The sequence below is a fragment of the Pieris napi genome, chromosome 2, assembly GCF_905475465.1.
Source record: "Pieris napi chromosome 2, ilPieNapi1.2, whole genome shotgun sequence".
NCBI classification, from domain to species: Eukaryota; Metazoa; Arthropoda; class Insecta; order Lepidoptera; family Pieridae; genus Pieris; species Pieris napi.
In genome coordinates, this window is record NC_062235.1 from 6,728,508 (window position 1) to 6,750,714 (window position 22,207).

General features: G+C 31.7%; 2 protein-coding genes across 2 annotated transcripts; both read left to right on the forward strand.

Moving 5' to 3' along the window:
* Window positions 1–3,580: 3,580 nt before the first annotated feature.
* On the forward strand, window positions 3,581–12,449 carry LOC125057138 (retinaldehyde-binding protein 1-like). Its single transcript, XM_047660622.1, has 8 exons — window positions 3,581–3,599; window positions 3,870–3,956; window positions 4,161–4,266; window positions 8,892–9,051; window positions 10,267–10,384; window positions 10,870–11,004; window positions 11,631–11,844; window positions 12,250–12,449. The coding sequence occupies exons 2-8, from the start codon at window positions 3,873–3,875 to the stop codon at window positions 12,402–12,404; spliced, it is 972 nt and encodes a 323-aa protein (XP_047516578.1). The 5' UTR covers window positions 3,581–3,599; window positions 3,870–3,872; the 3' UTR covers window positions 12,405–12,449.
* A 558-nt stretch (window positions 12,450–13,007) lies between these two features.
* On the forward strand, window positions 13,008–21,007 carry LOC125057146 (alpha-tocopherol transfer protein-like). The gene is made up of 7 exons (XM_047660634.1): window positions 13,008–13,545; window positions 13,932–14,121; window positions 15,691–15,847; window positions 16,644–16,761; window positions 17,604–17,735; window positions 18,526–18,739; window positions 20,766–21,007. Exons 2-7 carry the CDS (start codon window positions 13,959–13,961, stop codon window positions 20,918–20,920), a joined length of 939 nt encoding a protein of 312 aa, XP_047516590.1. The 5' UTR covers window positions 13,008–13,545; window positions 13,932–13,958; the 3' UTR covers window positions 20,921–21,007.
* Window positions 21,008–22,207: the final 1,200 nt, after the last annotated feature.

The following is a 22,207-nucleotide window of genomic DNA, read 5'->3' on the forward strand; positions in this document are numbered from 1 at the left end:
ATGTAATGATGTACTTTTAATGTAATTGTAATTTGTGTTAATGTAATTGTATTTAATTTTTGTATAACAATACAGTAATTTGGGATATTAAGTATACGATTTGTAATAAACAAAAAAAAATGTTTTAGTTATGTACACATAAGATAATCAAAAGCGATTGAGCACTACGATCTCTTTAGAACTTTGTTCTATGATAAAATTTAGATATGTTATATTAATATATATATTTCAATCAATGGATTTATTAATCGTACTGGAGTTATTAAGAGAAACAATTATTGTTTCCGTTTAAAACGAATTTTTATTATTTTATAATCTAAAAAAAGGTTGAGCGCACATACAGATCTTAATACAACATTTTCTGATGTACAATATAACACTAAATATTTGAAATAATTTATTAATTGCTAGGTACAAAAAATTCCTACGCTTGTTGATAACCAAAATTCTATTATTTGCATTTAATGGACATACAACTGACGCAATTACGTGGATCTGAGGTCAAGGAATCTGACAGTAGCAAAAACGGTTAGTAATGATACAAAAAAGAGTGTGTGTACTTATGTTCACGCGTTAGAAGTTATACTTCTTTGTCGTATGGAAAACACGACAAAACTGGTATTATTGTGAAAAAGCGTGGGGCGCTCTGTGCCATATTTTTCGTCTATCGAGCTACCCACGCTTTTTCACAATAATACCAGTATTTTTTGTTCATTACCATTTTCAGCCTAAATTAGGAATTATTTTTCACTTTTTAGTTTGATGTGCTTTAAAAGCGTGTTTTTTAGTTTTTTTAAACTACTTTTTATTTTTTGTTATATCTGCTTCATGGCAATCTGCTTTCCAGCAATAATCCACTTGTTTGTTTGATTTTACTCAGTTCATGTTATCCTCAAGAGCCATACTTGTATGAAACTTTTCACACTCACTCTTGTTGTCAAGAGAGTTGTGTGTCTTCACTATAGTTTCAACGGTTGACTCTAATTAAAAACACAATACAATATAATTCAATACAAAAATATCACAAAGTCACCTCTAACTTTTGTCTAATTTTATTAAACAACAGCACGTTAGTTTCGACGAGAGCTATTATTTTGTTTTGTATATATGTTACCGGAAATGTATGAAATCTAAGATTTATATACAATTCCTAGGAAATTTATATAATTCCGAAGCTATGTAGGAAATTCATAAAATATTTTTCGAAAACTATTTAATACATAAATGTCCTAGGAAATGTGCACAATTAGCTCAATGACCTAGGAATTGTATGTATATTATGTTCTGTAATAAAACACTCGTTGAGACAACAACGTTCAGGTAACAGTCATATTACCTGATCGACTAATAAACCTAACCTAACCTAACAGCTAACGCGTCACTGGCGAGAGCGCCTGATCAGACAAAAAAATACCCTCCCCTCGCTCGGTTATCCCCGCATACCCATTGATATCTCAAATATTTACATTTGCGATTGCTATTTCGACAATGACGTATAGATTTCCTAGGAAATGTGTCTATTATAATTTATCTTACACATTTCCGTGCGTTTTTAGGAATTACATACAATTCCGAGGAAATGTATATAATGACGGATTACATACATTTCCGGTAACATAATATATATTATATAGTATATACTACGCACCGTGCAAAATGCCCTCGAGTTTGTACTATAAATAAATTTTGATAGTCCTCTTAAGGTAGATACAAATAAATTATCATATTTAAATTATTGCGAAAATTTGGTATATAACGTAAGCCGCTAAAAACATTGCGACAAATTTATATTGATATTTTATTTCGTTATAAATTATGCATTACATTGTTTTATGCTCAGAGCGTTTATATTAACATGACAGTGGTACTTTAGGGTGGTATTTTTAGTCGAAGTTTGAATGAACGAATGGGAATTGAAAATCATATACTATTAAAAAAAATTTTAGCTTGACCACTTATAATTCTGAGCACTTTGTTCTAAATAAAAGATGTTCATTAAAATTTATCAGGCGTTAGAAACGGCACAGGCGATGCAAAGGTGGAAACTTCTAAGTTGAAGTGACGACTTATATTGTGAATAATAGTTAACTTTTTATAGCTTTTATAATTATAAATTAATAGAAGAAAACAATTCGAGAGGTACCGAAACGAAACGGAAATGAGACAAAAATGTCCCATGTTTCACTTCTTATTAGATACTCGTATGATAGTGCCATGCTTTCGAAGGTTATTAGGCTATTTTAATTTTGGGTGCCACTCTTCTGAACAATGACGTGCGTCTCCTACCTTACGTACTTCTACCTACCACTCTGCCTTGAATGATTAGTCGTAGGAGCTCGTAAACTTTGGTGTTACCTACCCGTTTTACTAGTTTCTCTTAAAAGTTAGTTTAATTTTTATGTATCCAGTACGACTGCATCACGACGGCTGATTTCTATTGAGACTTGTCGTATACACACGAGAATTTTATGGGTGCAATCTAAATTCCACAACTGTCATACTACGATGCCCGAAGTTTATTGCTACCATTGAAACTTCTGTTAGAGAAAATTAATTTTAATTGGTGTTAATTTTCGACTGCAGTTGAACACACTTATCACAGGTCAATGAGGCATTTACTGGTGATAAAAAAAATTATGTTTATTATGGAATATAAGATACAGGTATCACTTATTCCATGTCATTAAATTAAATAGGTATTCATCGGCAATGAAGACAGAGGATGTAAGCCGAGAGAAAAGGCCGGCGTAAAAAACTCTCGGTACTCTTTTAAAATAGGATGGGTATATATATACCCATGATAAGGATTTTTTTAAATTTTTTTTTTAAAAGACAATTCACACCAATTGACCTAGTGGGACTAGGTCAATTGCTGGTGAGGCTTGTGTTATGGATACTAGGCAACGGATATACATACATATTATAGATAGATAGACATATAAATACATATTTAAACACCCAAGACCTAAGCACAACACCAAATGCTCATCACATCGATGTTCGTCTCAGCCGGGGATCGAACCCGGGACCCATGGATTCGCAGTCAGGGGTACTAACCACTGGACCAATAAGTCGTCAAAAATTAATAATTAAACGTCTTAAATATACATATTGTAGATTATTCTACATTTTCTTTTATTACTTGGTCAATAAGGAAACGCTAAAGATAATCTCGTCCTTTTTGTTATTTTTTTAATGCTAAACGATAATAAGAAGTAGTTGTGAACAAAATTAAACATATACATTTTATATTTATATGTTTAATTATAGTTTATATTTAAGTTTACATTCCACGCTTCCGGGATAAGAATCCTGTCAGCATATAAAAATTAAACGATAAGCAAAACGATTGTTGAGTAATACAGAATAATAATTAATCATAATTGTTCACGATAATTAATAATCTATACACATATACTTTTAATGAGCATTTTTTCTTTGTCGAATTTATCTATGACGAACACAATATCCTGAATATACTCGTGTGTGTCATATAGATAATGTTATCGTGTTATCTATCGTAAAAATATATATTCTATAGTTTTCACTAGTAGTGTCAAAGTGTCGTGAATGTTTAAATAAAGAATATTAAACAAAAGGTATTTATATACCTTTAACGTATACGTTATAAACGTCAAAAAAATGTGGATTATTTACCATTACGTATTTCGTCAAATAAAATAAATTTTCAAAAAAATCCGAAGCAAAAAATATCAAAATACAAATTCAGTTATTAAATCAAAATACGCCAATCTTTAAATTTACACGATATATTTAACCCTGAACTTAAATAAAAATCTTTGTTGTTATAATTAATACGCCCTTCCCACATACCAATATATTATTATTATTAAGTAAACTACTTGCAGTGTATGCAAGGCATTCAACCTGGAAGCACTATGGAGTTCATACCGAAGGATAGAATATTGGAACTACATCCAGACACCTTGTACCAGGTTATATTTTTACTGAGTTTTTATTACATTATTAAACTAAGAGAAAGTCTAATTAATCTAAATTTATTAAGTGAATTCATTCGTTTGTGAGTTGTACAATTATTTAAATATAGGATTGGAATAATCTGATGTTAACCTACTCTAGACGAAGTATGGAAAGCTTTTACATGGTTGACATTGATTTTTATAACTTACATTTTTCAGGTGCGCAAGGAAGTTAACTTGGAGAAACCGGGTGAAATGAAACGTGCTGTGAATATATTAAAAGAATGGATAAAACAACAGCCACATTTTATAAAAAAAGATTTTCGTAAGTACAATTGTGACCTTTTTCGACATAATTATTTAATTGGGCATCTTTAAATAACTTATTTTAACTTTATTTATTTAGTTTATCAATTCTTTTTGTTAATGTGTGTCTATTGTAAATTCCACTGTCAATCAAAATCAATAAGTGTTATTTGTTTATTGTAATAGGGAAGTGTTAGACTAGTGCCTAGGCGCGTAATGCATCAATTAACTTTTGATCGGTGAAGGAAAACATCGCAAAGAAACCAACCCGTCGAAGTCCTAGAAATCGCACATCCCATCAGACACAGAAGGGCAACATGCTTGCCATTGTAGAAAAATTACCAAGGAAACAGATACACAAACCTGACGCTAAAAGACGCTAAAGAAATCTGACAGGGTTGTAGGGATAATAATAATTAGTTACATGTACGTCAGAGCTTTAATTACCGTTTAATCAGACATTCTAGAAAAAACGATAACATTTCATAGTAGGTACATATTATACGTAGCCTAACGAGCAATGGATTTTATATATTATTTTTTAATCCCTTGTATAATGTGTTCCCATGAGAATGTAAGGGCGTGCTCCTATTTCACCATGCCCCCTGCTGATAGAGGACCAATCTATGTTTTTAATTTATTTTATTATGATTAATTAACTATTGATTACTTAAGATGTCATGTGGAACAAGGTGTAATGGTTGCAGCTTATAAACATTGTGTAAAACAAATAACTTTGATTAAAAAGAGTGGCGGAGAGTTTATTGCCAATTCTTCTCTTCCGTTCTACGTTATTGATTTGAGAACTGGCAGTAAATGTAAAATTAGAAGCATTTAATATATCTCTTTTTTTATGTTCATAAGTGTACATTGTGTTACCTACATGAATAAGTGATGTTGGCTTTGACTTTGTCGTTAACTTTAATGTGATAAGATTTGCCGAAAAAAGATATAATTAATATAATTAATTATCGTGATCTAAAGTTATTATTTATTGTTACTGTGTTTTAAGTAATCTTGTAAGTTTAAAGTATAGTAGCTCGGTGTTATTATGTATAGCAACGTTATATATCCTTTCGGGTAATAAAAGTAACGAACGATTGTTCTTTGATTCACCTTTTTAAAATTAAAAGCAAAGTTTAAGTGGCGCTACAATCCTTGGTATGATACCCGAAAAATGCCAAAACGTGGGCTTATTTGCAGCAATATTTTTAAAGAAATATTAAATTAATTTTAATTACGCATAAAAAACACATCTTTCACTATACCATACAAAGCATTAATTCTAGAAATTTGATTTTTTTTTCTAAAAACAGCCTTTATAGACCGCGTCTGTGGTATAGTTGAGTTATAATTTCTACTGTAAACAAGATCTCATTGGTCTTGGTAGTTTAATTTTGCCTTGGGTCAGTAATTGACGATTTTTGTGGCTCATATCCGCGGCCCTAGCAACAGGATACACTGTTTTTGTCCAAGGTATAGATAAGATAAAAAAATTAAAGATTTTAATAAAATAAATATGTTGGCTATAGCAACGTAAATTAATTTATTTTACCATATAACGTAATTAGTATAGATAGTAGTAATTTCGATAGATTAAAATTAAACGATTAAAATATTATCAGATAAAATAGCAAAAGGTATTAATAAAATAGTCAAAGTAGACCGAAGTGTACATATACGATATTAAAGGGTCTAAAAATATTATTTATTCATATAGGTCACTCAACCCTTATAAATGTCAAAAAATATTATGAAATTATTCTAAATTTACATTTACTGCCAGTTCTAAAATCAAAACCATAGAATGCTGTTTAAATTACACTCTTTTTTAACAGGCTTCAAAAAAACCCAACCACTTCCTCAGTTAAAATAATTCAACGTGTATTTTTTTAATCATGTATTTAGTTTCACCAAATGCCTGTAAGAAGTTGCAACCAATAGACCATGTTCATGACATGGAATAAATCATAATAATAAATGCTATCCCGGAGGTTTTCACGTAGCCGTTCAAGGCGTATTGTCAGTAATTTTACTAGTGCAGCCTATGGGCTAGTTTAACCAGAAGGTTTTGAATACGCTCCTACTATTCATTATAACGTGTTCTAATTGCTAATGGGCTTGCCGTGTTTGCCGATACCTAAACTGATGGTTTTAAAGCCATCATTAGGAAAAGGTTGACCATGATGCAACGTGTTAGGGTATGCACTAATGGTATCCTGAATGTGTTGATCTCAAAGAAAACGCATATCTTAAAACATTGGTCCATGCCCCCTAGGAGTATTTATATTTTGTTTACTTTTTTTAAACAACACAACCGAATCCGTAGGGTTGTTGTCGTTAAAAACTAAACATGGATATAACTAACTAAATGTCGTCTTAATATATAATTCTTAGTGCGTGTGTTTGTAGTTAAACTCTTCCTAAACGGCTGGACCGAATAATAAGATTTTATAAATGTATGTCGTGGATTTGAGAATGGTTTCGATTTACAATTAGATGTTTTGTTTTGCATTTTACGTGTGTACAGGTCAATGTCTGTCGGGTCCGCTTCTTATTTTTATACAACAACAAGTAAAACCCTGATTATAGTTTTTTGTGAGATTTTTTATTTCGTTTATATAAATCGACCAAAATACGCTTTTTACTGTGTGAAAAAAAGTCATTATGTTTACCAATTTATCGTTATCCACCAATTACACAAATAATTAAATATTTTATTATTAAAACAAGATACAATAAAAAAGTCAACATAATTTATGAGAATTAAATTTTTTCTTTAACGGTCCTCTCATCTCATCAACTACAAAACAGTTTTTAACATAAATACCGACATTTGAGTGCGCCTGATATAATAAATATAACTACGACTTGTATTAATTACGAATAGTTTCATTTTAAACTAGACAATAGCTTTTAAGGTCCTTCGAGCCGGATCAATGTACAGCTTGCTAGTTAGTGGACTGTGAAAAGTGTGTTCAAAATTTATATGTATTCAATGTCAGGAGTATCTGAATAGTATAATATGTAATGTATGTATGAGCAAGCTGCACTAGATGACTAAATAATAAATATATGAGAGGGTGAGACGTAAGAACCTAACAACCCTACGGATCCCTAAGCCCTACAGACGTACCCTAACACATAAATAGTGAATATATAAATATATAAATAAGTACGGGATGTCTGCACCAAGAGACCTAAGGTAACAGACGGAGCCCTACGGGTAGGATCAAAGGTTCGAGGTGGTGGGAATATCTCAAAGCTACCGGGCAGGCTCACCACGATAATTAAGGGCTTGAAGTAGTCTTCGCCACTTTGAGAGGAAGCGAGAAATGAACAAGACAGAGCAATATTCAAATCTGATTTATTGTTATAAAACAACATCTTAAATATTATTTACACCTATTCACACATACATGATATTTTTCTAGTGAGCTGTTGGTGTATCGCGCAACCTCAGCTGTTAAGATTTGGAACACATATGAGCCGTGTCAGCAGATGATCAATATTTAAATAAAATATAATTAAAATTGCTCTTCAGCTGCTAATATTTAGCACACACCGGATCCATGTCAGCAGTTTGTTGATGTTCAAATGATGAAATCTAAACAACTACTATTCTACCTTAAAACTATATCGCCTTTGAATGGATATGAGATATACATCCGAGCACGTTTCTTAAATGGATTTTATTATAATCAATAATTTAAACTGTATGGCGTCAGTAGATCCAGAAATAACTCCTAAAAACCAGGAAAATTTACATATTTGTATTATTGGTATAGAAAAATAAATCGTAATAACATTCTCGATTTTACTATTGATATTATGATAAAAGTAATACCCAATAAAGTACTAATTAACTGTTCAGCTGCTCTGTTACAAAGAAATAATCTATTTATACATAATTAGCTAAGTTCAGAGTGTTATCAGGACGACACAAATAATTAGTAATTACTTACTATTATCATCATTCTAGTTCTCGTCCAAGTCAGCAGAGCTCGGTTTTATGTGCGCAATTAGTACAGTAGTAAAAAAAAGTTAACAGTTGACGCTCACGGAAAAAGTAATTTAGTTCACCGTAGATCCAAAAGTTGAAAAGTACTGCCCTTTACCACCTTAAATCAGTCAATACCTATAATTAAATATTTAATTTCATTGTTGAAATACAGAGACTAAATTAATTCAGTAAAGTATTTTAACATGTCATCACAGATAATTTTTGCCTCCTTGAGTAGGGCTAAAAGATTCTTAAATTGATGTCGAAAATTGACAAAAATCGACGACGGTTTAATAAGGCTTAATACTAACCTGTATTCATAAAAATGATTATTAAATTTCAATTAGAAATGTCCTATGCCCAATTTTAATCTCTAAATACACTACAAATACATTTTATATTTATACGAAATTAATTCCTTCAAAATAATATATTACATACAATTTCCACAGTGTTGTTTAAATAGTTTTATGTATTAAGCACCCTATTTGTAATCATTGTATGAAAGTTTTCCTAAGATAATAAAGGCTTTAAGTATAAAAATAGTAAAATCCAGTATTGTAATCCATTTTATTCGAGTTCTAAGTTAAACCTTAAAAATAATAAAACAGAAAATGAAGAAGAGACCTTTTTATTTTTAGCTGATTTCTACCTCGAAACATCAATAGTTGGCACAAAAGGGTCGGTCGAAAGAGCAAAGAAACAATTCGACAAAGTCTGCACGATAAAGACTCTAATGCCACAATTTTTTGATACTTATGATGTGAGAAAAGAACTCGCAATTGACCTAGAAAATTCCATGTAAGTATTAATGACATTTGTTCAAGTCTGTAGTAATTTTGACGCAAATATTTATTTTAAAATTTGGCTACAAGTCTAAATTTTGAAGGTTATTTATTTGATGTTACTATTCAAAGTTCCAACAAAACTTTTAATGTCAGACGAGGCTCAGTTAAAAAACAAAATACAATTAATGTATAAAGTAGTGTAGAGAAGTAGAGCGTGCCATTTTTGTTTAATTTAAATGTTATGTTCCTCATTTACACAACAAATTGAATAAAGTCGTATCAAAGTTATATTTTTTACTAGTGATCTAGAAAATGAAATAACCTTGTTTTTATGAATGTTGATTTCGACAGTAATAAGAATGTAAGCCCTTAAAGAAAAGTACAGCTACGAGAAAGAAATAGTATAATGCCAATTTTTGACGTGATAACGTCTTTAAAATCGTTTTAGTCGGGTGACATGTTCAGAAACTTGTGTCACACCAAAACCTCACGAGCGCGATCGCAGGTATAACGAGAGAGAGACGGACCGATCTCCCGTCTCATCTCGAGCGCTGCCAGTCATTCCGTGAATGTATGAAGAAAAATGTATATCATAGTCGAATAAGTAAACTTGTCATTTTACACCCGAAATTTATCATCAAAAGTGTGAATAAAACGATAGATGTAATTTAAAATTTGAAAATTTTTTTATCTTCATTAATTCCTTACTTCCCAAAAACTTATATCACCAATAAGACGTTATCACGTAAACATCTCGATCGTAAACCTACTTTACAAACAACCAATATTTTTTTTTAATTAATCTAAAATCTTATTGATAAGAGGCATATCTACTATCGAACGACATAAATTGTATTGTAATGTGCAAAAATTACTACAAAATTAATGAAGTAACTTTTGCATAGAAATCGATTCATAAATTGGTATTTAACCTAATAAAAAATGGCGCCAAATGAACTAAGCGCAGTGTGAGAGAGACAGTTAACGAGTTACAAACAGATTAATAAAATACCTAATATTTTAAACATGGTGTAGGTAGGATATTTTTTTTAACAAAAATCTCAGATTTTGACATAGTATGGGCCTAGCTTATGTTACTGCAGTATGCATGAGTAATATTCTACTACATTAAAGCAAGTAAATTTACACTATTAAACTGCTGTACTGAAAACCTAGTACTAATTTTGTAATTACAAAGTAAATATCCACTCCAATTGTGTGATTTCAGATACATGGCGATGTTACCAAAACTAACGAAAGAACACTACAGAGTAATTGTAACAAAGGTTGTTGGTGTGTTCGAAAATTCAAGTACTTATACTAAATATTTTAAGTTTTGTCTTAACGTAAGTATAACCTCCTTGATATTGTCTTTGGTTTACGTACGTACAATTCAGTATTTACTTCTATTAAGGATGTAAATTTGAACTATTTTCTTCGATAGAGGTGTTTTTTATGTAGCAAACGGGCAGGAGGCTCAACCGATGTTAAGTTATACCGTCGCCCATGGACACTCACATTACCAGGTGGCTCGCCAGTGCAAATGGTACGCTCTTTTCTTGGACCCTAAATCGATTAGTGCCGGCTGGGCATATTTTCTTACGTTTGTAGTTTTTTTCGTCTTTAGTAAGCTGTAAGGATTCGACCGTATGGGTCAATCCTCTCATACCGTGGCGAGTATGGTGAAATTACAACCATAAAATACCTGTATAGAAGAGCTAAAATGGTAATTCTGTGGCAATTCTAGAACCTCTGAGTAGTTAGTACGGCACGGGATTCTTTTTATTTTGTTGTCTGTTGTATAAATTATAGAAAAATAATAATATTGCAGATGGCCGAATATGCAAAAAGTCATGACTATGTGGGTAGTTTTAGAATGATAGCAGATCTAACAGACTGTAACCTTATGGACTGTATATCCAAGATCAATCTACTTGAAATACGACAAGTCATGTCAATATTTATGGTACGTATTAGGTACTGATGGAATTTTTCTACTAATATTATTTTAAGTGTGTATCAGTTCATCGTAAAGTAAAATATGAGGAGATAGAGAAGAAAACACGATGAGGAAACAAAGTATATCTAAATGAAAGATTCAGAGTCAAGACTTGACAACAAAATCCAAAATGTTCTTGACATGCAAATAAAGTTCTCAAAGAAAAAAGGAAATTTACCTTGGCCCATTGGGGATTTCAGGACCTTAAAATGTATATCCGCCCAATTATACAGCTTTTAGACATTATTTAAATCAGATAATAGTCTATTGCATACCTACTCTGTGGCACTTACTTTTAATTATCTTACCAGCAACGATTTAAGTCGTGAACGCTTACCACATTTGTACATTACATTGTATATTAAAGTTTTCGTTACGTTATTATTTCTACACATAGAGAATTCTCTTTAAACTGTCTTAGTGACTTAGTAACATAGCAACACCGTTTATTCATAATCTGTTTGACGCTTTTTCCAAATACTTCTTAACATTCGTAATATTCGTATTACAATCGCAATTAGATTTTTGATACACGGCTGGAAGGTTTTGATAATATTTCCTTCCTACCTTTTACATCAATTGTCCAATTTCAGGATGGATACGGTATGAAAATCAAAGGAATCCACTTCATATCACAAAGTAAAGCAATAGATGCCCTTCTCACAATTTTTAAACAGGTCTTGAAGCCAAAAATCGCAGGTCGGATGCACGTCCACAAAACATACAAAGATTTACATAAAATCATAGAGAAAGATGTGTTGCCATCAGACTTTGGCGGGAACGAAAGATCTATGAAGGAGCTATTTGGTAAAATCTTATTTTATTTAAAGTTATTTTTTGTATAACTGTTAATTTTTTTAAGGTCATGCATCAGACATATAAGTAATAAGTTAATTTTAGTATCAAGAAAGTGACGTAGTTTATAAACAATCAGGTGACATGACACTTGAGCTGTTTATAATAAAATGTAGATTGGAAATAAATGGAACCGTTTTTAATGATGCAAACCTTACTCTCGACTCATAATAGAGAATCCATAGATTTCGATTTCTTTCTTTTGTTTCCTGAACGCAAGCAACTTTATTCAAACAATTTCACTGTTGTTATAATGCTAGGTACCATTAGACCTTCTGTTTATTCAAATATTATTAATTACAGATATTGTCATTGCACATTTATTAAACTGCTTTTCCACAATAAAATGCTTTTCAGATGAGTGGGTGGATATACTGTCAACGGATGAACATAAAGAATACATTAAACATATAAACAGTGCTGGGACCGATGAATCCTTAAGATCAAAAGACAAATTTAATGAGGACTGCGCAGGATTGCCTGGAACTTTTAGATTATTAACTGTTGATTAACAAAACAGCTAAAAACTAAACGTATAAATAAATTTTTATGTCTCACTTTCATTTTATCCTAATTTAAATATTTAAATAAAAAAAATATAATAAGAAATAATACTATTACATTGAACTGCTACTGCGTTTGTTTGGGACCGGGTTAAAAAAATTTCCTATAGTCGTATTTTTAATTAGACGAAGCCAACTGACAGTAGCTAATGTCACTTTGTAAAATAATGTTGCCATATTTAAAGTAATAGTGATGCGTTCAGTTCTTGTTCAATCAGATGAATGAACAATGAGTGTCAATCATTTCAAACAATAAAATAATATTATTTCTATTTCAAAATTGTATAAAAGTGCTCTGATATAAGTTAGGTACTAGTACTATGTAACTACAATCAGTTTTTTGACGTCTTATTACAAAGCGCGGCGCGGCGACTAGTGCCATCACCGATCATTAATTCAGGGGTTTTTACTTTGTCACAACACTATTTTTATTTCATTAAAAACTGACAACACCGTAAACGTCAGTTGATATCGTCTAATTAAAAATTCGACTATAGAAATCTGTTTGCACTGAAAGGTTGTAAACAAATACAAAGTTCTTAAATATGCTTTATTATTCACGCGTAGTAAATACAGAGTAAATGTGATTACTTCAAGCCCCATTAACGTTAACAATATTCATAAAAATAAATCATTGAATTTTTCTAGTTTGCCTTGATAGAGCGGTGGCCAAGAAATAAATTTAAACAGCTTTCGTACATTTTATTGACACACGCTCCACCAATCCAAAACGTAATAGCTAATTTCGTCCTTATCACTCACAAGTTGTTCTGAAAATGAACAAGCGGGACAGAAAATTCTTTATTTCAAGTAAATTTTTCTATGAGTATAATCGCCTCTGCAGCAATTTTTCAATTTATATATTAGAAGCAAAAGAAGCTGTCGTATTAAATTTTGCTAAACCAGTTTGTAACAAAATATTAAACCTGTTACATGTAAGAGATTGACTGCCGATGCCTTCGCTTAAGGAAAATCCCTAACATAAATGTATTAGAATAAATTAATTCAACTCAGAACGATAAAGTGAGTGCCAGTGTTAGCGAGCGCATTAATTGTGTGAAATAATTTGGGATTAGGAATTAACGTATAGGCAAGTTTTTATTTTAATTATTAATTTATTACTTGTTTAACATTATTCTTCTAAAAATATTTTTCTTAGAACTAAAATGTGTGGATACACAAATGTTTTTTATTAATAAAAAAATATTTATTCTTAATGTTCTTTTAAATCTAAGTAACATAACTAGATGCCCGTTTGGAATATATAACTTATATATACTTTGAAGAAATTAGTAAAATACATACGTATAATACATAACATATAATATTCACCAAATTAAAACTATACAATGTCTAATAAAACAGGTACTGAATAAGTATTGTGATCGTGATTTTTTTATATTTAATATATAAATAATAATTATGAGTTATAACGAATATTCTAAGTTCCCCTTTTTAATGTATATCTCTCCTTAGTTACTTCGCAACCAGAGTTCTTAAAATATGGAGAAATTACCAAAAAGTCCAATACTAGAGCTTAACCAGACACAAGTTGATCTAGTACGAAAAACATTTAATTACAATGATATAAAAAAATTACATCAAGATCTTGACAACTTCGAGGATTGGATCAGAAAGCAGAATCATTTTGAAGTAAAGGAATTTGGTATGGAAACAACAAATTAAATTTAAAAACACGGCCTTAGATTTTTTGATAACTTTTTTATTAACTAGATGATCAGCCCTCTGCGCCGACGCCGACTTACAGACATCGTCGATTTTAGATCTTATTCGCTGTTAAATAAAGTTTTTGGTATTATAGTATTTGATTTTCTTCATCACTGGAGACCGAAGAGCTAGCAGCCACCTCGGACAAAAAATAGTCTAGCTATTCAAAGGCGGAACGCTGCCAGTATCTTGCCTAAAGGCCTTTTAATAATATATTTTAGTTATTATATTACATTTTAAAAAGTTTTTAATTTTAGGTTCATTGTTGTGGTACATATTTTATGTTTCTTATATTAACAGTTTTATATATAACTAGTGGACCCCACAGACGTTGTCCTGCATGATATTTCAACCGATTAAGATATTAAACAAAGTATGAAAGTACCGACTGCAGCGCCATCTGTCGGGCTGATTTGTGAATCTAAACCATTCCCAGATCCCCTTGAAGACACACAAAAAATTTCATCAAAATTGGTCCAGTCGTTTAGGAGGAGTTCAGTCACATACACACGCACACAAGAAATATATATATTAAGATATCCATGAAAGCATGAATTGTTTCACTATTTTACTGTATTAAAACACAAAAATACTGTATTCAAACAAAGAAAGCAGGAATAAAAAAAAACGGTTTACGGTTTAAGAAAACATTGATGAAAAATTACATACTTTTATGAATTGAATTGAATTATTATAATTTTGTATATTACAAAAGAAGTTAATTGAAAAATACGAATTTTTCCATAAATTAACATACATTTTATTTTACTTAAATTATCAGATTAATTACAATAGTAAAATGTAGATAGTACCGGTGACCCCAGAGCTTCCCTAGCTCAACATACAAATAATATAGCGAGGAAATGCTGCCAGCGTTAAAGGTACACTGCCACAGGGACCAAACTTTGTTGTAATTTCCTTTTTTAAAATTTTTATTATTGTTATTATTAATGAAGGCTTACCTATACTTCGTGTAGTAGGTACTTTTATGAACAAAATATTTAAAAAAATTGTTTGAAATATAAAGAAGACTAATTATCAATTAATGGAATTATTACGGCTATAAATTGAGGCACGTTTTACTAATGGATATTTGAATTTAAATACAATAACAAATCTAGTTCTTCTCAATCCAAATGAAACAATAAAACGAATTCAAAAAATATTATATAAACGAATATTACCAAATATCTATCTAGAGTTGATTTCGCATATTCCTAACTTGGTTCCTAATAAGTATGCTTCATATGTCATCAATGTCGAGGTAAAAAGTAAATATTTAAACAAATATATAAAACAAAATTTCGTAACTCCAAATTCTCCAAAAAAACCTTATATTCTGTCCCAAATATTGGTTTTCGGTTTATACGATAAAAACACCATTTATATTTAGATTTAAAATTATTTATTCCTAGGTATTTATCTAACTAGGTAGACAAAAGACAAGTAACCGAACTTCGATATTCCTTACTACTTCTAGTCTAGCGTCAAATTGATATGATTCCAGATCGAGATTACCTTGAACGATTTCTAATAGCAAGCAAAGGATCCGTGGAGATTGCTAAAAAACGGTTTGATAAATTGTGCACATTACGGACCCTGATGCCGGAGTTCTTAAGAAACTTTGACGTGAATGATGAGTTCTCTCGTGTTGTGAATTGGAAGTTAGTATATTTTGTCTCTAAGCTATAAAAATATTGTTATAGGCTATAGGCAATATCGTGTGTTGTAGTTAAAAAGCTTAGTTAATTAATAAGAAGTTCGCATGCAAAGAACAGATGAATGTGCAAATTTGCAAAAGCGCAAATTCGGCCCCATATGGAGTACTGCTCTCACCTCTGGGCGGGAGCTCCCCAGTACCAGCTCCTTCCACTTGACCGTATTCAACGAAGAGCGGTTCGAATCGTCGACGACCAGTCACTTTCCGTGCGGCTTGATCCCTTGGCGTTGCGTAGAGATGTGGGATCTCTCTGCATCTTCTACCGCATTTACCATGGAGAGTGTTCAGAGGAGTTGTTCGGTCTAATACCTGCAGCTGAGTTTCATCAACGGACGTCAAGGCAAAATACAAAATACCATCCGTATCACCTCGACGTCCGTCGTTCCACAACAGAGCGTTTTCTAAGGCAGTTTTTGCCGCGCACCACCACTTTGTGGAACCAGCTGCCCACAGAAGTATTTCCGAACCATTTCGACTTAGGGTCCTTCAAGAAAAGAGCGTACCAATTCTTGAAAGGCCGGCAACGCACTTGCGAGCCTTCTGGCATTGTGAGTGTCCATGGGCGGCGGTATCACTTAACATCAGGTGAGCCTCCTGCCCGTTTGCCTCCTATTACATAAAAAAAAAAAAATGTAATGCCTGGTGAATAGTTTGATAGTCCCCTAAAATTGTTGTACTAATGCCTACCACGTGATGCATTGCACTTTCGGTATCTCTGAATAATAAAATATTAATTTCAGTTACTATGGCGTACTACCAAAGCCGACTAATGATAACTATCGAATTCTAGCAAGTACAGCACATAATCCAGATGCCCCTGACATAGATATGCTTGAGCTGTACAGATTTGTCATATCGGTATGTTATTGAATTTCTATAAAAGGTAATTCTCATAGTTCAACTATAGGAATAAAAATATGATGCATATCACTTTTAAGAATGACGAATTGCAGTATATTGGAACATAATCTACACACAACTTATATACAATTGAATCGCAATCTATGTTGATAAGCGCAAAACAAGACGGTTAAACGAAATCGTTTTTTTTTTTTAATTCATTCTTTTATTTCTGAGGAAGGTTTATATGGCAAGTATTTAATCCGAAAAAGCGAACAGTTTCTATGTGATAGCATAAATGTTCCGTATGATGGTAGGTGGCTACTAAAAAGGTAGTCTAAGTACAAAATAAAATCATGTTAATGAGAAACTAAGTTCCCGGATGCACCTAATATTAGCATAGATTAAGTACCTATGTCGGATATAGCATTTTCATGTCATCAGGCAAAAAGTACGTATATTACACACAAATGCACTTCAATTGTATAGTTACGGGTACATTCTGTCGAAATAACAAGTTTTTCAATCATAATTTCGTGTTTTTTGCCGCTTAGAATATTCTAATGGATGAGCCCGAATATGTTACACCTCACGTTCAAGAAATACCTAAATCGTGACTGTTACTGTGAATCGTCAACGATTATTTTATACTTATATTTATTCTTTTCATTTCCGTTTTAATTTATTTGTCTTCGTTAAATTAAATCTTCTCTAAGACGTTTAAATAATTTAATTACATGGTAACGGTTATAAGGATTGTTGCAATGATAGACAATAAGATTATTTTAAGCAGTTAAGTAAAATTGTAAGTTATTTTTATTATAGTCTTTTAAATTTACAGAATTATTTTTGTCTTTCAGCTGATGGAATATCTGTTTAAATATGACTACAACGCTGGCTTCGAAGTGATCTTCGATACAAGAATGTACACGTTTGGTGTAGTATCCAAATTCAATCCAATCGTATTGAAGAAATGTGCCACAGTATTCCTGGTGAGCTATAGAGTAATAAAATAAATAATAAATAGTACCGAATACCGGAAACACGGGTATATGTGGTATTATATATTATGTGCAAAACAACAAGTCACATAATCCCTCTGTCAGGGGATTTTAATTTCCATGGGATTTTCATGATTTATTTACATTTAAAAATAAAACAATAGACGATCGATCTTCTGCTTTGTCTGACACAATTATTGTTTCGCCTGGAACCCAGGAAAACCATCTGTACCTTATAAGCGGAAGCATGGAAGCGCGTGTACCTGTTCTGTACAAAATAAAGCAAAGGTAAATAAAGCGAAATAAGTCTTAGCAGAGGTCAACAAAATCCTAATTTTTAAGTCCTAAGATACAAAGTTCGCCCCTTCATAAACTATAATTGTGAAATATTTCAGTGTTGCCTATTTACAAATTTACGATACAGTACATATATATTGTTTCTTTTTTTTTTAGAGACAATTCACACCAATTGACCTAGTCATGCTAAGCTGGTGAAGCTTGTATTATGGGTACTAGGCAACGGATATACATACATATTATATAGACATATAAATACATATTTAAACACCCAAGACCTAAGCACAACACCGAATGCTCATCACATCGATGTTCGTCACAGCCGGGGATCGAACCCGGGACCCATGGATTCGTAGTCAGGGGTACTAACCACTAGACCAACAGTCGTCAAATTGTGGCTTATAATTTTGAATTAAAGGTTAAATCAACACACTAAGCAAACATATTGCCACTCTAAACTTGCGACACTTTCTGTTTGTTGCAGGAAGCACTTGGCTTTAGACTAAAACGCTTGCATCTAATGAGTGGTTCGAAGGTGCTGGATATTGTACTATCCATTTTCAAGTCAGTCCTAACAGAGAAGTTAGTAAAGCGCATAATTGTTCACGATAGCTTGGAGTCTTTGCAAAATTACATTTCTAAAGACATTTTGCCTGTTGACTTTGGCGGCACTGAGAAAAGTATGAAAGAAATTTGTGGTAAGTATTATGAAACGAAAAGTGTAAATATCAACGTCGCATTCTTAGAACGCGAACAAACATTTTGGCAACTTGATTAAGCAATTAGGATACCTATATTAAATTTTAAAATTCGCTATAAAAGTTTTAACTATACGAGCCATAGACATAGACATAACATTATTACTAACAAAAATACACACACATAATCACACAAAATGACAATAATCAAAGAACAAAATAAAGTATAAAATATAACGAGAGATATAAAAAAAAATTTTCCCTTTTCCCATTCGGTTCGTTTCAAATGTGTAATGCGTGTGTGCTGTGGATGTAATTGGCCCTGGCACAGCATTATGCTGAGGAGCTGAATGTTCCACTAAAATGTAGGTTATAAACGTTTCTTACACTATTAAGGTAATGTTTTGGTGCATGATTTGATTGATATGCCTTGGAAGTATAGAGTGTCTATCATGCGGAAAATGAATTTAGTACCCTGCGATGCGATCAGTTACCTATAGCAAAATCATATTTTTGAGGTTATACTTCTTTAGCCGCGTTATGAAAAATTGATGAGAGTGAAATTTTACGATACGCGCGCACCGTGACACAAAATTATCAGTATGAAGTTGCCCACTAACGAATTCTTTTTAAACCAGCCGGGCGCCGAGCGTGCGCGAGCGAGATAGGAATAAGACAATCTACAAGTAAAAAGAAATAGAATATGCGTGAAGTTAGCAGCTATGCCAAGAAATTTCCAATTTATTTTTATTTTTTCCAAGAAATTTAGCAATGCTTTTTCACAAAGACCTATTGTTACTAAGTTAAAAGGTTATGAAACATACCTAGTTATTAAATTGAATGAAAAATATAATAAAATAATAAATAATAATTATTATTATTAATATTAATTAATAATTAACATAAGTACACGCACCCTTTTTTTTGTTTACTTACATGCTAATCATTTACCGTACTTAAAACCTAAAGATAGGTGTGTTTATTGAACAGTATCTCCATCTTAGTATACATTTGAATCAGACCCATATCGAGGAACAAGTTTGATACACTGTTTTCGATGAGTCGGCTCCCTAGAGCGCTGTCGAGTGTCATCTATGTAAGTTGGATTTGTAAGCTCTGCGCCGGAGGGCGATACGTGCTACTTGCAAGTTGAGCTGCGATTGACACCTAAACATATCTAGCGCTTTGAAGAAATTTTAAAAGTATTTCTAAGGTCTCTACGAATTTTATGACATTTAAAGCGATACGCAAGATAGTTTGTTATATAATGATGTAGTTTTGTTTGTCATCAATAAAAAAATTAGAATGTGCAAACTCTTATCATTTATGAAATATGTTACAACTTTATTTTCGATACTGATCACGATTTTCTTTAAAAAACTTCATTTAATCATGGTAATGTGAATAAATTAATCACGCTTGATAGTAATGATTAGTATTCAGATAAACAAATTGACTCAATTAATTAAATTATTTTTTCCGTACTCCAACAGCTAACTTAAATTATATATAACAAAAAGCTAGAAATTTAACCAAAGATGGAATACGTTATATATACAAAAAGGTTCAGACATTTACAAAACTTATGTAAGAAAAAATTAGATGACTTCCTCAAATGACAGAAATCTTATATTTGACATTGAGCTAATGCATTTGTTAAAGTATAAACGGTTCTTTGTTAATACGTTACGACAATTTTTCCCACATTACGTTTATATCATCAAATTCTCGAGGTTAGAAGTTCGGTTTCTATATCAGGATTTTGTTAGATGTGGGACGAGGAACGAGTTAGGGTTGATACTCAACACATTTTGTATTATTAGTAAAGATTTTCTTCCAAGAAAATAGGGATTTAGCTATAACTTCATCCTCACTGAGATCAAAAACCGTATAATATTTAAATGCCTCCGATGTTCAGATGTCTCAAAGCATACACTTACGCAAACCTAATGTAAATAAAAGGCAGATTTGTCTACAAACTCTTGTCTGTTAACACAAAAACCTTAATATTATTTCACAATTTCAGAGGCAACCCTAAAAGAGATGCGCAAGGAGGAGCATGTAGCTCGTTTGAAATTCCTGGAAACCGCAGGAACTGACGAATCTAAAAGGCTTACTCAGACCTTCAACGAGGAATATTTAGGAATGCCTGGCTCGTTCAAATCACTGTGTGTAGATTAGATACGCACTTTATATAAATTTATGAGCGATAGTTTAATAGAGTTTATATTAATTTGAATTAAAAATAAATTAACTTTACGTAAAATATTGCTTTGTTTTATTTGATGTTTTGTACTGTGAACAACATATATTATGCTATAGTAGCTGTTTTCATTCCCTTATTATTTTAAATCGACTTCGAAGCTGAATTTGTCATAATTATTTTGTCGAAAAGCAAAAATGGTTTTAACTGGAATATTTTAAAAAGACAATAGAGAGCGAGCTTTTCCAATAGAATCCTTATAACGGAAATTCTAAAAGACTTATGAGCCTAGCTGCTAAGGCAATATTGTGACAAACTTGATTTTGTAGTTCTTAGTAGTATTTAAGAGTGATTATGCAACATATTTGGATAATTTTTTTATAGAATTAAAAAATTATAAATGTTTTTAATTAATAGTTTTTGTGTCATTATCATGTCAAGTGTAATTATTAATTATTCTTAATTTATTAAGGAAATCTATAACTGATTATAATTTCATGCAAGAATTAATTGCTTGAATGATAATAAGTAAGAAGCTTGGTGACCTAGCTCAAGTAATTTGTATTTACTTTTTGTATACATTGTATAATGTATATACGTATAGTTAATATATAGTATAAAAAATAATGTTTTGAATTACTTTAGAATCATTGAAACTATTATATATTGTAAACCTTAATGCTTGAATTATTCGGGAGTATTAATAATCTCTTGGGATATATTTTTATAATTTTAATATGAATCAACGGCACGTTTATCGGTTTCACGTTAATATAGCAAACTGTGGAGGTAGGTTCTTGACTTTGAAAGCACTGTTAATACGTTTCTGTCTTTATAAGTAGTCCAGAAATCCAAGACAACACACCTTGATTCAATGCCCAACTAAAACACGTATTTTTTTGTATACATATTTAAAATAACGCCGCAAAACTTTTTTAATAAAAGATTCAGGTCATGTTCCCTTTCTGTCAACACAGCATCTCCACGTCACTTGGAAAAACTCTTAAATTTCATCTCTAAGATAAAATTATTTGCACGAATGAAGAAAATAATTGTAATGCCCTTTGGCACATGTAAATGTACAGTTAGGAATATATTTTGATAAAATAACTTTTGACAAAAGGCGAAAATCAGTATTTTACTGTATTAAGCCTGATTCACGCTACACCGTGTCTCGACCGGGCCGTGCCCCGGCCGGGGCACGGTCTAACATTATTGATATACTTTTGTATGAAGTAATTCATGCCTGACCGTGGCTCGGCCGG

Bases quoted from the DNA above. Each gene is read 5' to 3' on its own strand.
- LOC125057138 (XM_047660622.1), top strand. From the start codon at position 3,873: ATGCAAGGCATTCAACCTGGAAGCACTATGGAGTTCATACCGAAGGAT. The intron at 9,052-10,266 runs GTAAGTATTAAT...GTGTGATTTCAG, and splicing joins ATTGACCTAGAAAATTCCAT to ATACATGGCGATGTTACCAA. The intron at 11,005-11,630 runs GTACGTATTAGG...GTCCAATTTCAG, and splicing joins AAGTCATGTCAATATTTATG to GATGGATACGGTATGAAAAT.
- LOC125057146 (XM_047660634.1), top strand. From the start codon at position 13,959: ATGGAGAAATTACCAAAAAGTCCAATACTAGAGCTTAACCAGACACAA. The intron at 15,848-16,643 runs GTTAGTATATTT...TATTAATTTCAG, and splicing joins TCTCGTGTTGTGAATTGGAA to TTACTATGGCGTACTACCAA. The intron at 16,762-17,603 runs GTATGTTATTGA...TTTGTCTTTCAG, and splicing joins TGTACAGATTTGTCATATCG to CTGATGGAATATCTGTTTAA.